This window comes from Vigna umbellata, chromosome 6, assembly GCF_029865625.1.
Source record: "Vigna umbellata cultivar VRB3 chromosome 6, Vumbellata_1.0, whole genome shotgun sequence".
Lineage (NCBI taxonomy): Eukaryota > Viridiplantae > Streptophyta > Magnoliopsida > Fabales > Fabaceae > Vigna > Vigna umbellata.
This window is the reverse complement of record NC_142170.1, coordinates 12,662,715-12,681,278: the sequence shown is the minus strand read 5'-3', so window position 1 is coordinate 12,681,278 and position 18,564 is coordinate 12,662,715. Positions and strand designations below refer to the sequence as shown.

Below are 18,564 nucleotides of genomic sequence, written 5' to 3'. Positions count from 1 at the left end.
AAGAAAAAAACTTTTATTTTTATATTTAAAATTTCGGATTCCTGAATATTTTTTATCCGACCCTTTTAGTTAATCATTTTAACTCGAGTATTTTATCCAAACTATTTCAATTTAATTAAACCGAATTTTTTTAAAATTTGTTAAAAAATTATTTTAAATTTTAACGAATTTTAAAATTTGTTAAAGGAAAATTCTTTTACAAATTTTCAAATTTAAATTTATTGAAAGAAAATGTAATTTTGAAATTATTTTTGGAATGTAAAGATAAAAAAAATGTGTGGAAATGGTTCTCTAATTGTGCTTCAACATTTATATGTTCAAATCGAACTTCAATCGTTGGAATTTCAAGTCCAACTCTGTGAGTTTAGTTTAACATAAACATATCTTAGTAAAATCTCCCAAGTTATACACAAAAACAATTTAGTTCTTCTTTTGAGGTAACTTTCTCAAGAATTTGAGAAAATGTTTTCTGATTTTAGCTTATGTTTCAATTTTAATACAAAACTATCACCTAGTTTTCAAAAATTTACATAAGAAACTTTGAAAATGGAAAAATAAGCCTGTTTTTTTTTATTGTTTTCTATAGAAAATGTGAAAAATAAAGTAAAAAGTCTATTTGATAAACTTCACAGATAAATACACACAGGAAAAAAATAATAGACATATATATATATATATATATTGAGCACGAACTATTTAAGATCTGAAATTAAAACTTATATTATCATAGTCATATATAATAATTTTTAATGATTTGGTTAATAAATTAAAATTAAAAGTACATATACTTTTTTGTTAAAAAAATATTTTTTGTAAATATAACTTCAAAAATAAAATCATCTAAAAATTTCAAAATAAACAGAGTTTTTATAAAATTAAAAAAAAACATAACAAAATTTAAAAACTAAAAGAAATCAAGAAGTATTATTTTTAATTCGTTAATTCAATTATTACAAATATTTCAAAATAAAAAATCTATAAAATATATATGATTATATAAAAATTTAAGAAAACATAAAAGTTTTGAAAAATGCATTAAAAAATATATTTATATGAAAGTTTTAAAAAAACTTTAAAAGATAAAAAAGTTATACAATATAAAATAATAAAGTCATGTCTTGACTACTTCTATAATATAAAATATATAAAACTATTAATACAAGTGTACAACTGAATTTAGAAGAGTTCGTCACTTATAAACACAATTTCAGTTTAAAATCAGTTTTAACTAAAGTTGTCATAAAAGATAACAATTAATTTCAGTATTAACACCAAAGTTGTCATAGAAGATAGCATTTTAATGTGATTAAATGTAATTAGTGTTAATTAAATTATGTGAAATTTTATTTTACAAGAAATCGTGATATGTTTTTACGACTCCATTTGGATATGATTAAAGTCGTTTATGTACATTGACAATTATTTTTTAACAAAGTCGTGATATATAAATACGGTGGAGGTAACTTTTTAAAATGAATCTATTTGTGTAATTTAAAAATCAAATTGACCCCTTTAAAATTCAGAACTCTGTTGGATAATAACTCAACTTTTTGAGAACTTGATACTTTACACCAGAATCATTTCCAATCAATTAAAAACCATAATGGATATTTGGCAAGATATTTTAAAACTTCTTCAAAATGTCCAAATCATCTAGAGATTGCTATTTTGAAGTCATTTCAACTTGTGTCACTTCATTGTTATAACAAAAGAGTAGATAATGGTGACACCACAAACTTTTTAGAGATTTCATACATTCTTCCTTTTGCGAATTGCGCCTTTTGGTGTAGAGACTACGAGAGATGCTTTTCGACTTCAAACTTTTAGACATGAATATTCTTATTAATTTAGCTTTGCCTTTTTAAGAATATCCTTTTGCATACGATGATAACCATATCAAGTATATTTATGTTCTTTAAATATAAGAATGGAAACAAATGCACTAACAAATCATATTTACAATGTCTTCAAACTTTTTAGAAGCACTATAATGCTAAATAAGTAAAAGCAAATTTGTCTCTCAAAAGGAAGAAAAACACACAATATATAATAACATCGTAATATCAAATATGTAGAGTTTGTTAAATTTTGAACAAAGGTGAAATTAGATGAATATAATGGTGAAAAGTAGTCAACCATACAACTCATGTGAGGGTGGTTAATTTTATTTTGCAAAGTTAGTTTTTTCTTTTATTCCATTTCATGTTCAGTTTAAAAGTAAAATATGTGAAGAACAGTCATAAGTCGACTTTTATTATGTACTATACAGGAATTAGCACATGGATAAAGCTCTAACTACAGTGATTAACATTATTAGCTTCTGTGGGCCCATAATTGAATTTGTGCTCCTCCAGTTACATACTGAACATAGACTTCGGAGTGGACAACCTGCTACGCAAATTCTCTACAGGAATCACTTGTTAAAATTGTTTACATGGTAGATGAAGTGTGGCATAGTACTAAAAAAGATAGTGATAAACACAATTTTGATAAATACATACAAATGACAGAAGATACTTTTAACAATCGATCTACAAAGCCATGTGGTGCTGTCATCAAGGCCTTAAAGGAGAAGGCAAGGTTTTGAATGGTGCTTGAGCTGTTGCTTAGTCTGCTGCTGGGACCAATATGCGTGGGCAGTTAGAACCCTATCCAAAAGTTCCTGAGGGACAGGCTCTCCCCTCCTTTGCTGAGGGGATATTCTTGCAGTGTGCACCAGTGTTTTCCATTTATCCTGCACTATCCCATTCCTAAATCATATGCCAATACCTTTTCAAACATTTCTACCAACATGTTCTTTAATATGATATCATTTTTCTTATGCATAATATATAAGAATTGTTAAACTTATTTTGAGTAATAATGAAATGTTCAAATGAGTGTGTAGATAATGCTATACTTTAATCTATTTCACCCTTTTTCAATGCTGAATGAGCGCATCATACTGATGAAAGTAATCTTGTTCTTTTCGTTTAAATCTCATCACTATCTTTCCAAAAAATGGATAAAAGTATGATAGTGAAATTTTTACGGATCAAATTTTCGTGGGAAGTACATGAGATTCCTTTTGATTTCGTGTCTGGCCAGTTAATTTTGGAAACAGAGAAAGAGAACATAAATGAAGCAACAAATAGTTTACCTAAGTAACATGCAAACAATTACTTGACAAGAAACGACAACTACATGGTTTTTAATGGAAGTTAACGGATGATGGAAAAGAAAGCATGCCACCCAACAACCTGAGGTGTTCAGGTTTCTCTTCAATCCATTGGAGAAAGAATAAAATCCAGTACCAGAAAAACGTGCTAAGCTTACGGTTCACACAAGCTTTTACCTTCAAATCCACGTATGTTCGATGCTTTGCATTATCAAAAGCACGAAGCTTAACATCACGCCACCTGATTTCCATCCACAAAAAAGAAACTATATAAAGGGATTGTCAAAAGGAAATGCAAAAGAATAAATTTGCCAATGCTAAAGACAAAAGAACAAAGCTGACTTGATCGTAACAGTTACACTCTCAAATCATTAAGTTGGACCAAACACAGACCAAAGCAAGTTTTACCTTCCAGTTCCAAGTTTCTCAACTGCTTGAACCAATGCTTCCACTTCAGCAACAGAAAAAGGCCTACGAATACGGCGCTGTGCGATTTCGGTTCGCTTTGACTTTTGATGCCCACGTAGCACAGCTAGTGCCTCCATACCCATTTCAGGAACAAGTTCTTTAGAATCTGACAATTTTTTTTCACCTGATGTGTTGATGGGAGAAGGAGCTGAATCATGATCACTTTCAACGAGGTTACCTAAACCTGTTACTTGATGCTCAGCTAACATGTTAGAAAACCCCTGAATCCTTTGATGAATTACAGCAGGAATTGAAGGATACCTGAATATCAATTATCTTCTTTAGACAAAAACTAGAACATTTATGGAAAAAAAGAAGACATTTAATGCAGTCTATGAAAACTATTATGTTAGGTGTAAGTATTCTGCAACTTACATAATTCATCTATAGTGAAGTGGGTCATTCATTCTGATAAAGAAACAAGGAGAGAGAGAGAGAGAGAGAGAGAGAGAGAGAGAGAGAGAGAGAGAGAGAGAAAGGAAAGTTGCTTATTGCTAGTTATGGGAAGAAAATATTATCTGCAAGCACATCTCCATGAAAACAAACATCTCCAAGGAAAGATGAAATGTGTGGAGAGGCAGTGAAAGCCAAAGGATTAACCCAAGCAATGCACTAATGCATTCAATTGCAAGTTAATCATTACCCAGTAAAAGGTTGAGGCACATCCGCAGTAGGAACGCGAAGAGAACTAGTTGCACATGCAGGTGGTAGATTTTGTGAAAAATTAGGCTCCAAGGCGAATCCCAAAGCATCCAGGTGGTTATCATGAGAAATTCCAGTCTGGAGTAGAGTTTTACTGTCATCTCTAATTTTCTTCCCATGGAGAATCACTCCCACGCGTAATCCACCTCCGAGTACTGCAGTCACTGCCTCCATCACTGTCCTCTGTAGAGCAAGATTTCATACATAAGAGTTGCAGCCCAACTTATTTGAAAGGTGCAACCATGATCATACCACATGATGCAGCATGCCAAGAATACACGGATACAGAAACAGATACCATACATCATTACCATCCAAATACAAAAAAAAAAAATGATAGTGTGTATGGCATAATAGAATTTTATCATACCTTTAAGGACCCAATGGTTGCAGTTTCTGGAATCTCAATAAAAAGCTCGGGCACTCTAAATGATTTGATCCTAAGCTTCACTGGTTAAAAGAAATACATCTTCATGTAAGAACCCCTTTGAAGACATCAGTCAAATCAAAGAGTAAACTAAGAATAACTCTCTTAATCTTCCCATACCATGAGAATCTCTAGACCGTAATGCAGAGTGCCCCAAGGATGATGTTCCATGATCTGCATCAAAGTTTTGGAATTTCTTTAGTGAAGATTACCCGAGTGGCCAAATAAATTCATTTCTAATGGAAGGAAGTCATTCAGAGTACAACCTTTGCTCATCACGGAAGATGAATATGAAACACTTTGATTCGTTTCATTCTTGAGTGAAAAATAAGTGTCACCATTTCTAATATATCCGTTAGAATTTGTATCAGAGCTACATTTAAAAAGTTTCCTCTTTTTGAAAGGAATGTTCATTTCAGATCTTTGGCTTTTGTAGTAGTTCTTCCTATTGCTGTAAACTGGCTTCAAATTGCCATCCAAAACTAACACGTTGCCAATTGAAAAACAGATTACTGAACAAGCAAGAGTGATGAGTGAAGAAACAAGAAAGCTAGTAATTCCGTATGATAAAAAGGAAAAATAAAAAACTCACCACTATTAGATAATTTATCAGGCTTGGATTCTTGAGCAACTTTAAGATATTTTGAAGCCAATCTTTTGTTTATTTTTCTATCATCTATACAAGTAATTGGTCTAGAGGACTTTATTTTGGTACTAGGGTGAGCACACCCAGAAAATTTTTCGTCATCATCTCTACTATCTACTAGTACATTGTCACAACCTTTGGACAATGAGCTATGAGGCATGCTGTCGTCAGACCCAGACAACTTGGCATTGCAACAAGAACTTACCAGTGCTGGAGGTTTTTCATCCAAGAGATCCTCAGAACAGCACAACCCAGTCCCAGTATCCATGGGAACCTTCCCAAATTTAACATCTTTTACTTTACTTACATCACCATCTAACTTGAAACCAATACTCTCTGGGCTTCGAGAAGAACCTAATTCAACTTTGCTAGCTAAATTTTCAGTTCCGTTTTGGCCTTTTCCATCCACCAGTGTTTCAGCAACAAACTTCTCTGAGCAACTAGAACTTGTTACTATAGAAGCAATGCATGAATGACCTTCAATTTCATGAACTGCGAATTCCTTCAAACAACAATTTTGATTGTACACTTGGGAAGAAATATTAGAGAAACATTTTCTATCACTACTTCCTTCGTCTGAAAGCTCAGCTTTTAATGGTTTATTTGCATATGTGCATCCTTCTTTAACAAAGTCATGCTGACATCTTCTGTCACGACTTGCTTCATCAGAAAGCTCAGTTTTTAATGGTTTATTTGCATCTTGGCACTCCTCTTCTACAAATCCATCCCTATCTTTTTCCAGTGAACTATCACTACATGTGGTAGGATTCTGTTTCCCTTGCAATAAATTGTCAGCTACGGTGGCCAATAAGTCAAATGCACACATTTGTTTCTCTTCCAACCTTCTTTGAAATGTAGCGTTTCTCTGATAAACATTAAAATAAAACATGGACTGGTTTCATACTCTGAAACTAAATAAAAAATAGTAATTAGCTCCAAATGAGAAATAGAACTCATTGTTTACCCTAGCTGATCTAGTAGCTCGGCGCTTGGTTGGCACCTGATGTCCATTAAAGCTATAATATGACCTTTTCTGCAACACCATATCTCAGAGGAACCATGCCAATATAAGGATTGATCAAACACGAAACATCAGCCGTCCAATACTCGTAAATAAACTTGAACTCTACACGCTGCTTGATCCCACCGGTCTCAATATAAAGCCTGACAATAAATACTCATTAGTGATGGCCCAGATGCATTATAGTGAACTAGAAAAAACAAAGGTTTATGCTACTAATGTGGTGAATACCAAAACATATTGTCTGACACAGAAACTGATCTTATCTTCCCCTACATGCAAGGGCGTTAAATTATCTAGTAAGGGCATTAGCTTAAACCAGATGGAGAACGAGTTTAGCTCAAATAAATGTCCAACTAAGCTGGTCTTTCCAGTGTCTTATGTTTAAAATAGGGACTAAGTTCAGAAGCTGCTGCACTGAAAGAAAACATCACGGTAATAATTTTTAAATTAAAAACTCTCACACACATCAATATTTCAAAAGTGTTTTTTTTTTTTTTTCATTTGCAGAATCAAACTTTCACAATTTAAATATTGTTATCGAACAAACTCCAACCACATGTTCTCTAGTTCAGATGCATGAAACCAAATTGGACGCTTACTTCCGGTCTCAATCCCAACTGGTACCTTAGGGAAGCGAAATCAGTCACTTCCATTTGATCAAAGTACCTTGAGGATAAAGGTCATTGATTACATATATGTATATGAATAATTGTACGTAATCATTTTACCAAATGGGAAAATCGGTGCCTAAAACTAAAAGCTAAAACCTATGCACAGATAAGTAAAAATTGAAAATAGACTTAGATGAAGACACAATAAGGAAGCAGGGTGTAAGATACAATTTGCCAAAAATACTCCTATACAACAACAGTTTCCTCAAAAGTCCAAATGTGAATTAAAAAGTAAAGGTAGGTAAAGAAAAATTGAGAGATAAAGGTTAAACCCAGAAAACAAGAAAAGGATACAAAGACGAGGCTAGATTCCAGTCATGTTCACCAGAAGAAAACTAAACTAAATTCAGACCAATAGAGATCTAAAATCATGGAAGAAGATTGAAGTCCGAAAACAACCAATTTACAACCAAAACCCATCACGTGATGCCGGAAACACAGATCAAATCATCACAAGCTCGAAATCATTAATAGAAGTAAAAGAGGAAACTCTGGTCTCAGAAACTGAAAATTCATCTCCCAAAACCATGAAACAGTTCCCGTATATAAAATCATAGGTCAATATTCCAACTTTTTTCTTCCGGAACCAACAGAACCACAAGTCAAACCCCAAGGATAAGCCCGATATTTAAGAAGTAAAAAAAAAAGAACTCGGCATATTTTCGAGTAACAAAATCCCATCAAAGTTCAACATGATCATCACCTCTTGGCAAAGATTGTGGTTCAAAGACGAAATCTTTAACTCCCTGAGAATGTGAATTTCGGCAAATTTTTTCAATTTCAAGATGGGTGAGAGATAATTCAGAGTAAAAACGATTCCAACCAGGAAAAAAAAAAGAGCCTGAATTAGGCAGGAAACGTTGGTCGAAGAGGGTGAGGATTTAGAAATTTGTGTTTTTCTCTCATTGTGAATCTGAAATGTGAAATGTGAATCTGATAGAGATTATGATAATGTGTTGTGAATGGCTAAAAGTAAAACCCTGTGAAAACCACCAAAGCAATGGCTTAAACCCCAAGAGTTTATAGCATTGACCGTACGTCAGTGTGACCGGAGCTCTCGGTGATTGCAAGGAAGGGCACAGGATATAGTAGGTCGATGATAAGGCACCCAAAGACCGGTTCCACGCAATTGGATGGGCCAATGCACAATCAGATTCCGACACGTGGCACCCTTTCGATCATGTGGTCGCTTCTGGTCTGAACCATCGTGAAAGACGCTGGCTCCTCACATTTCATCTCTCACTACTGCTACTCCCTCTCTACCTTATAATCATTAATTAATTACACTTACTTTGCATTTCAATTTCATTTGTATCTAATTTGGGGGAATTATTTTTGTGTCTTGTCACTTCCTTACGTCTTCATCATGCACACTACTAAGTGGAGAATGCGATGCACCCACAAATTATAAATATATATAATATACAGTATCAGAAATTCTTTTCTCACGTCGAATTTTCAATGAGTAATATTTTTTGTGTTATTAAAATATTAAATAACAATATTTCTGTTATTTATTTGCTAAAATCCTATCTCTCCCACACCACAACCACTGTCAGCCACCGGATTTCAACTAGAAACAATGCCAACATCGAATTCCATTGTAGTCACCGTGAGCCACCATTAGCCTTCACTACACCTCAACATTGCCACCACCAAAGATCTTTGCATCTTAGAACGCATCAACCATGACCATTAGTAGTAAAAACTTTAACAATTAAGAATATATTATTGAATGAGTTTTTCCTACAAAATTATAAAACTTTGATTAGTAGTAAATTTTTAACAATAATCCAATAAGAATTTACTTTGACTTAATAAGGAGGTAAAAATAATATTCATAATTAAGCACAGAATATAATTGAAACTGTATTTTAATTAAATTTACTGTGAATAATCCAAAAAAAATTCTTTATGCTTTTAAAAAAGAATATACTTTAACTAATGCTCAGAACAACAACAAATTATTTAAAAATATATTTAAGCAATTTTAAATAAAAATAAAAATAATCAATTAAATAATAATAATAAAATAATTAACAATGAATCTATTTTCGAAAATAGTAAAATTAATTTGTTACAAAAATTGTTGTAAAGTGTTCTATTAAACAGTTGTTTCATTTATATTACAATTACCATTTTCATTACCGTTGTTATTACTGGTACCGTTATCGTTGCCATTATTACCGTTATTGTTATCATTGTTGTTACCATTGTGGTTACCGTTATCGATTTTTGCTGTTACTATTACTTAACCAATTTATGATATATGGATGAATATAAATCTTATTTTATAAATTAATTTTATAAAATTAATTAAACTTAAAATCTATTTTTTAATATATTGGAATATATTGATCATTTTACTTTTTACTTAGACAAAAATTTTATTAGTTAACATGCTGAAACTTGTTGAATAAGACTGTTCTTTTGTGAATAATATTGACGAAGAGTAGTTTGAGTGGTCTGAAAAATGGAAATGAAAAAAAAAAATCTTTCGAACGCACATGAATCTTCTTCGAAAAAGAGAAAAAAATGGGACAAACACAAATTATTATTATTTATTTTGACTATAATGATTCAATTTTAAATCAGTCTCATAATGAATTCTAATAAGAGATTGCAGTGTTTTAATCAATTACAAAAAATTCAAGATGAAGAAAAAAAATTGATTAGGCAGAATAATGTACTACAGCTATAAACAAAATTCTTTCACTTATAAATCAATAAAAAAAAAGTTACATGATCTAACCGTGGCATCCAAAAAACCAAAAACACAGAATCTACTCATTCTTTGGACAAATCACCATACTGCCACGGATTAAATTCAATATCTTTATTATCAACATGATCAATGCTGTCTGAGTTATCAATAGCAGTACGATGCTCAGTGTATTTACCATTGTATTGGTAGATCTCCAAATCACCCCATGGAGTTGAAGTCACCTCTTCAGTCAAATCAAACCATCTTGGTGCAAATTTATGCTCTTTGGCTTCTCGGATTTTCTTTTCAGCGCGTTGCCTCTCCTCCAAACTGTAAGAGAAAACAACATAACATCTTAGAGTGAAGTTATGTCCATGGAGAACTCAATAGACAAAATTGGCAGTAAGAAAAATATTTCTAATTTCAAAGTATCCCCACTTTTCAGAAAGAAGCAGATTTCTTTGCTATTCCTAAAAAGTAAATAGTTTCGTCCGGTTGATCCAAATTGTTGAACTTAATAATTTATATCATACTAACCATGCAAAATTGTTAATTTTATACTTGTATTGCTTTTTTTAGAATGCATACTAAGTACATATTTTCAAGCATATGATGAATGAAAGTAAAGCTTAAAAACCTGCTCTTTTCTGCCCCTGATTTGGATAGATCACCCATTTCAAGTGCAAATCTATCTGGACGTAAACGGGAGTCTGATGGCAACAATTTTCTAGGAGCAGTGTCAAAGCTGTTTAATTTATGCGCAAAGTATGTATAGTCGAATTTATCATTTGCTGGTACATCAGCAACATGCCAAACCTGCAGAATAAGTTTCAAGATAAACTATTAATAAAAATTATAAATAACTATGCCTTTACCAGTTATATCATCACATCGTAAAAAGCAAAGCTACTGCTCATTAGCATATAACTGGTCCTGATCATTTTGTATCTTTTTTTCAAACAAAAAAGAAATAAACACCTCTTTCAATTCTGTGTCTGGAAGAGGCTCTCCTTCCAAATCACAAGGTTGATAACTCATTGACTCATTCCACTTTCCAGTCATCAGTATTTTAGGCTCCTCGGCAGAGTTATACACATATCCATCTACTTCATAGCGACCAGCCCTGCAAGATATCAAGAAACAAAAATCTATTTAAAGAATCAATATCTGGATGGGGAATGATAATAGAAATAGAACACAGAAAATGGAAGGGATTTAAGTCATTCAATTCTCCTTAAAATGAAAACACAACTTTAACAAATATCACATACCCAAACCATCCACATGGTTGAAAGTAGAGTACAACTTTGTCCCCTGTTGTCAAGTTCGTCATTATCATCTCGCCAGGTGAATCAATCCATGTTCGTCCAAATATCAAATTATTAACCTTGGTTGGAGGGGGAACCAAATCGATAACTACACCATCCTTTTTGAGGGTTACACGTGTTCTGCAAATAATAATTGCAAAATCTATATTTATTATTTCCTTGCTACCAAATGATATAAAATGACAATTCTGCAGGGAACTAGAAAAGTAAAGCAAAGACAAAATTTGTTGTATAATTATTATATACATACTGCCTCTAATAGCAATAGATTAGGAAGATTCTTCGTTAAAAAAAAAAACTTCTTTTCAGATTCTTCAAGAGAATTGAAATTAGATTTGAAAAAGCATAACAAATTAAATGAACCCAGAATACTGTTGTACGTCTGTCACCCAGCTAGGAAATACTCATAACCCTATCTTTTCAACCTACAATAAATAACTCTGGAAAGTAGAGTGTGGCATATGAATGGAGCAATAGGAAGTTGGAATTATATAGACTATGAGTGACAATAAGAATATAACAATGTGACCTACTAAACAAGTGCAATGTATTGATCACCTTCCAACGGGGTAAACATCAACAGAATTTCCCAAAAACTTAGTCTTTAACTTTGAAGACACATCATATGTAAAATGTTCATTCTCAGCGTGACCAGCACTCATTGGGGGATGGTGACTCACCTGAAATTAAAAATACAGCAAACAAGATATCCAATATAAGGGAGAAGATAACAGAGACGAGGAAATAAAATTTTTATAGATGTATTCACCTAACAATGCAAAAGAAAGTAGTGAGAAGAACTTAACAGTTCTTGCAAATGCTGGTATAAATTTCCAAGGAAACATTATATTAAAGGTGCGGGGAGACAGAGTTCTTATGAATCACATACTTAAAAGGTACCTGTTCTGCAAGAAATGAAACTCCACCATGGTTAGCCATCTCGTAAGTCTCTCCAAGGATAGGGTTAAAAGGCTTCCAGGTCCGTTGGTATGCAAAATACACAGATATAGCCCATGACGCTGCAATGATTCGATGAGTCATAAAAGTAATGAAATAATCAGGAAGTACATGCACCAGGCTCACAGACACTCCAACGTAGTTCGAAGAACAAGAACTAACACAACAGGCTCTGGCGGGCAATTGTTTGGGTCAATTAAATCACATAATCCTTTACTATAAATAAAATATTCAGGTACAGCATTGACCACTTGTCGAAACTAGATAAAATGTTATTCATTCTTAATTTTAACTAAACCCTCCATTACCTTTAAGATTACAATTCAATTGATCAAAACAATTAAAAAATAGCAGAGAATAGAGGGATACAAATAACTCACATGCATACACCATCCTCATGTATGGGTCCTCACATTTATCTGCCTGATCTAACAAGTAGGAGTACTCCATCAACTAGTTCAAACAATTCAAAGTTCAATCAAGTGCTAATACAAACAAATAGAGCAATTTAACAAAGCCAAAAGAAGTGATGGTATGCAAACCTCTGCCATTTTCTGAAGCATAGTCATTGGTTCAAAAATAATAACAGGTAGCGTTACCATTGATGTTACATCTGAGCCAATATATTTGTGCATCATCTTCCAGTAACCGTCTCTTTCCTGAATACAAAATTCAAACATAGGGAAAATGCAATAATATCACGGCATATCACACATTAGATATGTACTCAAAAGAGAAATAGGAAATAAGTAAAACCAAAAAAATGGATGGCATCCGTATGATCAACAATAATAAAACTAAAAGGCAACACGACCAGATAATTTAAAGGAGACAAAGGAACGATAACCAAGAGCATTTTCAATGTCTAAGCACAAAGTACAAAACAACTAATGCCAGAAAAGGTTTGAACCAAAAAATAACATTTCTGAAATAAACAAGCAAAATAAGCACCTCAGGTTTCCATCTTCCTCTCTGGGCTTCCTCCTCTGCATCCTCTTTACCACCCTCCGGATTTATGACTTCTACCCCTTCATACCCCAGCAACCTATAAACAAAGGAGAACATGAGTAAGCTTGCATTCCCCAGAATATCTACATTTCTTAGAGATGAAGCTGACAAGTTCCACCGTAAAAAATGTAAAATATGAAACTAATATGGATGACCGTGTTCTTATTATATGAAGTCCAAAGACTAAACATTTGGGGTAAAATTTCCACGAGCTTTCATCATTTCTAGATAATGTCAGTGAAAGAGAGATTCCAATTAGATAAACAGATTACCGTGCACTACAGATCCTTGATGGAACACTGCTATACTCTATAAGTCTTTCCAGTACCTCGTCGATATATGAGAGCTAGGAACTACGAACAAAGGTTTAATTAGTAGGTCTCTATATTTAGATTTTTTATTCATTTCGGTCCTTATATTTTGATTTTGAACCTTCTTTTTTAAAAAAGATTCATTGTGGTCCATTCCATTTAAATTGGCGTTACACCGTCCTGTATCAAAATATAGGTTTGTTATATGTAAAAAATCTGAATATTTTCCCTTGTAATGTCTCTCGTTTTGAGATATGACACATTTAAAGTATCAAGTGGAAGATGTCTGAGACACAAATTCTTACATGTGTCAAACACTTATATTGACATGACACGTGACACTTCAAAAGGTGTCAATTTGAGTTTTTTTACAAAAAATAAAAGCTCAATTGAGTCTTTTTAAAAAATAGTGGCTCAATGTAGTAAAAGAATATATATAGGAACAAAAAGGCTTAAAAAGAGGGAACAACTTAATTTGAATGATGATAACACTATAATATCAAGTTGCCTGCTTGCCTCACAGTATCGATGCAACTTAAAGAAAACAGGCAAATCTAAGTCTAGAATCCAACAAATATCAAATAATCATTTGGTATTGTCAATGACACTTTACACTACAACATAAGAACACACACACAAGTATAGATTACGATGACACAACACATACGAATACGATTATATAGATATGAATAATATAGGAATAGGACGATCCAAAAAAAAAATTCTTTGTTTGAGAAAAAAATACCCGTTTACAGATCGGTGCATAGCATTGCTGAAGATGGAGAAGCCAGAAGTCATGGCGGCGAAAAAGCCCTTGTTTTCATTCTTCTCATGGCTACCCATCTCGTTTGAAAACCTAATTTAAAAGATCAGAAAGAAGGGAAAGAAGTCCACGATGGCTATTCGAATTGTCAAATTTTGTTGTTCGAAATGAAAACGGAAGAAAATAAGAATAGTTGGAATCAAGAAACAAAGTGGGAGGAAGAAAGAGAAAATGGAAGAGTGATTTGAGGGATAAATTGAAACATCGAGAAAGGAACAGGAAAATTTGGTTTCGATTGCGTAAGTGACGGTTGTGTTTGGTGTTTGGATTTGTGTTTGTTTTTTGGAGTTTAGAGACTCCGAAGAAACTGTGGATCAACAAATGAACGTAGAAAACTGTGACTCTGACGCTACTTTTATGGCGCGTGCGGATGGCAGGGAGGGAAGTGAAACATAGCTTATGTTTAACGGCTATTATTAAAGGAACCAAAAGATGCTTTGACTTTCTTCACTCCCTTCTAATTTAATAAAAGTAATCAATTAATTAATTAAAATAATAATGTTAATTTTGTTAAAAAATTATATTTTCGTATAATCATTTCGAAATAATTGAGGTATATTTTCTCACTCTTCTTATCAGATTAAATATTTTATTGTCCGCTTTCTCTATTAAAATCTCTTGAGAATTTTTTTCTAATTTAATTATAGTGTTTATTATTTATTAATTACGAAAGTTGAGCATAGTTAATAGTATTTTGATCCAAAATAGTTAAACAAAAGTTTTGAAAGCATGTGAAGCAAAAATAAGTGATTTTTATAATAATAATAATAATATACATGACCAACCTTTTCTACTACATACACTCAGTTTTCATGGTCTATGCATCAATATATATTGATTTTCCAATATTAGCGGAAATAAAGGCACTAACAGGCGCGTTAACTAATGTATTTCCGTATTGCCATATCTTGTCATAAATGACAAAAAAACTAATGCTTAAAACTGTAAAAAATATAATTATTTTTTGTTTAATTATAACTTATTCTCATTAATATTCTACTGTAACACTTTTTTTATGGGTTAAATAATCCTTTGGATTATAAATTAATATATCTAATATAAACGAACTAATTAATATAGAAAAATATAAAGTACATTTATAATTTCAAATAAATTTGAAAACAGTCAACTTCAAAACAAATTATGTTAAACTATAATAAATTATTTGGTATTTTACTAATGTTTAAGTTTTTTTGTTTTTTAAATTTAACATCTTTCCATCTATAATTAAAGCTGCTAGTATATATTTTTAATTGCATTACCCTTTTGTGAAACATTTGGATAATTATTTATAAACCAAATCAGTGTGAAATTTTGTCAAATATATATGCTCAATTATCTTTAACGTTACATTAGTTATACATAATTGAAATGATAGTCATTAAAAACAATTATGTTATCATTCAGAATGGTTCTTCTAAGGAGCCTATAGAGTGAGGTTCACCTTCAACTCCTACTCACTCATAGTTCAAATTACATTTTTATTCTATAATTTTCTGATTGACTTGAACATTGAAAAATGTTTTCAAGATAAACCTTCTTTCGTTGTTAAAACAATCCCCTCAGAAGAACTAATCTCATAGCTCTGCGTAAAGGATCTTCACCTTCGCAACAGCTTGTCTAGATAGTCTCCATTGGTAAGAACAATAAATAAAACTAAAGTTACATTTAATATCTATAACAGCTTGAAAAGAAAAATCTTTAACATTAACACGCCCTCAAATCGAAGAAATTAGGTGTCCACCCATTGACATGTCAAATGTTTCCTTCATGAGAGTTTTACAAGATGGCTTCTGAGTTCTAACAAAAATGTTCTGGACTAAGAACTGAACAGAGTGTGGTTTTATCCATTCCTGAATAGCTAATTGATATTCACAATCATATAAGCCCCTGATGGGAAGAAAATTTACGGCTCTCTCTGGCGCCGGGATCTTCGAACGAGGTAAATACGCCCATAAACCCACTGTCTACCTAATCTTAAATCCGATTGCTGCAAAATAACAACACCATTGGTCATGCAAAGAGCAAAACACCTGCAACTCTTGTTTACATTGTCACGTTTTTATTTTCTCTACTCATAAAAAGGAGAATTGAATCGCGGTCTAATTTTACAGTCTTATGCAAGAAGTAAAAAGAATCTATTTTATTACCTCAAATTTGGTGCGAAATTCCAATAAGCATTCACACACATGACAATCTGCTCTATGAGGTGAGTAATTACCCTTGTCCGTTCTCACAAATGCAAATACCTTAAAGAAAATGAATTCAATACCGTGAGAATGATTTAAGTGAAGTATAAATATTAAACAGTGCTTCTCTAGCTGGACAAAGAGGACCACTCAGTCAAGCAAGAAACAAGACACCTATATCACAGTCACTGTGGGAGTCTACGTATATAACTCAGTGACTGACCTCTTCTCCACAATTTGGACATGAACCCTTCAGTGCCGCTAAATCACCCCTCCACAGGCCTTGAAGCACCTTAACTGTGGAAATAAGCAATTAGTTACATATAAATACAGAAACAGCCATGTTGAAATAATAGTTAGCAAAACGGTAAAATTTACACTCAGTTCCCTTCCTAAGGTGTATAACATTTTTTTAATTAGAATTAGAGTTTAATCGTAGCAATTCACGTAATAAATGTTTACATTAAATATCAGCAAAGTTTTTGAAATATAAGTCTAATTCTAATTAGGGAAAATGTTAAAAGTACACAAGGCACCACTAACTGTTGTATTTAACTAAATTAAAGGGTTTGTCATTTAATTTGAACTAGTGTTTGAGTTCAATTTCGGAAATGATTTTTACCTGAAGCTGAAGCAACTGGGTAGCCAATGACCAAACCGAGTGTTGTGAGGATAATGCCGTTGAACACAAAAAGAAGTCCTACTCCTGATGCTTGACTACCATACGACAATCCTCCCGAGTCGAATGCTTTTTGATAAGCTGTGCTAACAGTGTACAATATAGGCCAAACACAAGCTGAACAGCCAAGTGCAAGAAACAGGGACCATAAACTTGCTAATGCAAAAGCCATAGAAATATCTTCCTGCCCTACATCCACAGTCACTCAATATAATTCAAGTGGAGAAACCAAGAGAACAAAAAAGGAAGGCAGGGGAACCTCAACATTTTAACCACACAAAAATTGTCCTTATATCCAAAACATTCAACACAAATACATCACACCACACACAAACGTAACTGTTCAATACATTCTTAACTTCAATTAAGAACACATTGAAAACCAAAACTTGATGATAATTGAAATAAGGAAATTGAAGAAGAAAGTTACATCAGAATCAGCATATGTGGAATGCCTCCGGATACTGCACCGAGGGTACTTGACAACTGACTTAGAACCATACCACTTAAGCTTCAACTGTTTCCATAAGACGAGTTAATATATAATTAAGAGACTTAAGTGCGTAACGCAATGTTGAGTGGTGAATTGAAGAAAGACAGATAGACAGACACCTCTACTCTATCAAACATGTCATCGAGTATCAAAGGCTCTCCACTGTAATACGCATCCCGCGCCTATAAACAATCCAAGTTCGTTGCATTAGCCCTTGAATAGTTGCATAGTTAATGATTCTTCTGTGGTGATTATATTAATGGATAAGTGAAATTGAGACTGAAAAATGATGAATTGAAAAGACGCGTGACCTGAGAGTAAAGAGCTTCGAGGGTTTCTTTGGTGGCGGTGTGGAGGGGGCCAACGTATATGCAGGATGGCCCACGAGGAGGGTCGTCGCAGGCTCGAACGGAGAACAAAGAAACGGTACGGTTGCTTCTGAATCTGCTGCTGCGGGTGGACGATATAGTTAATTGCACCGCGCTGAAGGCGTTGCTGCTACACGCGCCTCCCATCACCGTTCACTTCGTTAAGGTTTAAAATAGAAAATAGGAAATGAAACAGAACAGAGAGAGCCCAACCACATAAATATAGAGACAGAGATCCGAATTCATGAGATTGCGTCACTAATTGGATTTGGTTTCGTCCCCAAATCTATGAATCTCGTTCGTCCTCTTTTGTTCTTTGTCTTTTCTATGTAGAAAAAAGAAAAAGATAGCGTGAAAAAAAGACGAACAATCACTGCGTTTGCCGGGAGTCGAACCCGGGTCTATTGCTTGGAAGGCAATTATCCTAACCGTTGGACTACAAACGCTTTCATGCTACTGACCCTAAACTTTATTAACTTTTTATAATTTATTTTCTTAATGTAACAATTAATTCAAGTTTTAAAAAGAGACTGAACTTAAATAAATAATAATTTAAAAGAATAAAATAATAAAATAATTAATTTGACTTAAAAAAAATAATAACGTAAA

General features: G+C 33.0%; 3 protein-coding genes and 1 non-coding gene across 8 annotated transcripts; all 4 read right to left on the bottom strand.

The window, feature by feature from the left end:
* Positions 1 to 2,225: 2,225 nt before the first annotated feature.
* LOC124825175 (telomere repeat-binding protein 5-like) lies at positions 2,226 to 8,102 on the bottom strand. Of its 4 annotated transcripts, none has more exons than XM_047297724.2 (10): positions 7,799 to 8,102; positions 6,365 to 6,564; positions 5,347 to 6,265; positions 5,021 to 5,266; positions 4,875 to 4,928; positions 4,698 to 4,777; positions 4,269 to 4,510; positions 3,566 to 3,886; positions 3,335 to 3,398; positions 2,226 to 2,739 (listed from the first exon to the last, which is right to left on the bottom strand). In XM_047297724.2, the coding sequence occupies exons 2-10, from the start codon at positions 6,443 to 6,445 to the stop codon at positions 2,641 to 2,643; spliced, it is 2,106 nt and encodes a 701-aa protein (XP_047153680.1). In that variant the 5' UTR covers positions 6,446 to 6,564; positions 7,799 to 8,102; the 3' UTR covers positions 2,226 to 2,640. The 4 variants fall into 4 exon arrangements, with proteins under 4 accessions (XP_047153680.1, XP_047153678.1, XP_047153679.1 ...); XM_047297722.2 differs by having other exon boundaries at positions 2,226 to 2,734; positions 7,799 to 8,099; XM_047297723.2 differs by having other exon boundaries at positions 2,226 to 2,734; positions 5,021 to 5,236; positions 7,799 to 8,099.
* A 1,648-nt stretch (positions 8,103 to 9,750) lies between these two features.
* On the bottom strand, positions 9,751 to 14,591 carry LOC124825173 (oxysterol-binding protein-related protein 3C-like). Of its 2 annotated transcripts, XM_088092679.1 has the most exons (11): positions 14,149 to 14,589; positions 13,365 to 13,445; positions 13,036 to 13,129; positions 12,627 to 12,743; positions 12,465 to 12,537; positions 12,028 to 12,146; positions 11,686 to 11,807; positions 11,071 to 11,247; positions 10,778 to 10,922; positions 10,437 to 10,615; positions 9,751 to 10,129 (listed from the first exon to the last, which is right to left on the bottom strand). In XM_088092679.1, exons 4-11 carry the CDS (start codon positions 12,720 to 12,722, stop codon positions 9,883 to 9,885), a joined length of 1,158 nt encoding a protein of 385 aa, XP_087948805.1. In that variant the 5' UTR covers positions 12,723 to 12,743; positions 13,036 to 13,129; positions 13,365 to 13,445; positions 14,149 to 14,589; the 3' UTR covers positions 9,751 to 9,882. The 2 variants fall into 2 exon arrangements, with proteins under 2 accessions (XP_087948805.1, XP_047153675.1); XM_047297719.2 differs by lacking the exon at positions 13,365 to 13,445 and having other exon boundaries at positions 14,149 to 14,591.
* A 1,320-nt stretch (positions 14,592 to 15,911) lies between these two features.
* Positions 15,912 to 18,271, bottom strand: LOC124825174 (PGR5-like A protein). Its single transcript, XM_047297721.2, has 7 exons — positions 17,899 to 18,271; positions 17,707 to 17,769; positions 17,525 to 17,611; positions 17,038 to 17,278; positions 16,639 to 16,712; positions 16,377 to 16,475; positions 15,912 to 16,216 (listed from the first exon to the last, which is right to left on the bottom strand). The coding sequence occupies exons 1-7, from the start codon at positions 18,100 to 18,102 to the stop codon at positions 16,133 to 16,135; spliced, it is 852 nt and encodes a 283-aa protein (XP_047153677.1). The 5' UTR covers positions 18,103 to 18,271; the 3' UTR covers positions 15,912 to 16,132.
* A 58-nt stretch (positions 18,272 to 18,329) lies between these two features.
* On the bottom strand, positions 18,330 to 18,401 carry TRNAG-UCC (transfer RNA glycine (anticodon UCC)). Its single transcript has one exon. It is a non-coding gene; the product is annotated as a tRNA-Gly (tRNA).
* Between the last annotated feature and the right edge of the window lie 163 nt (positions 18,402 to 18,564).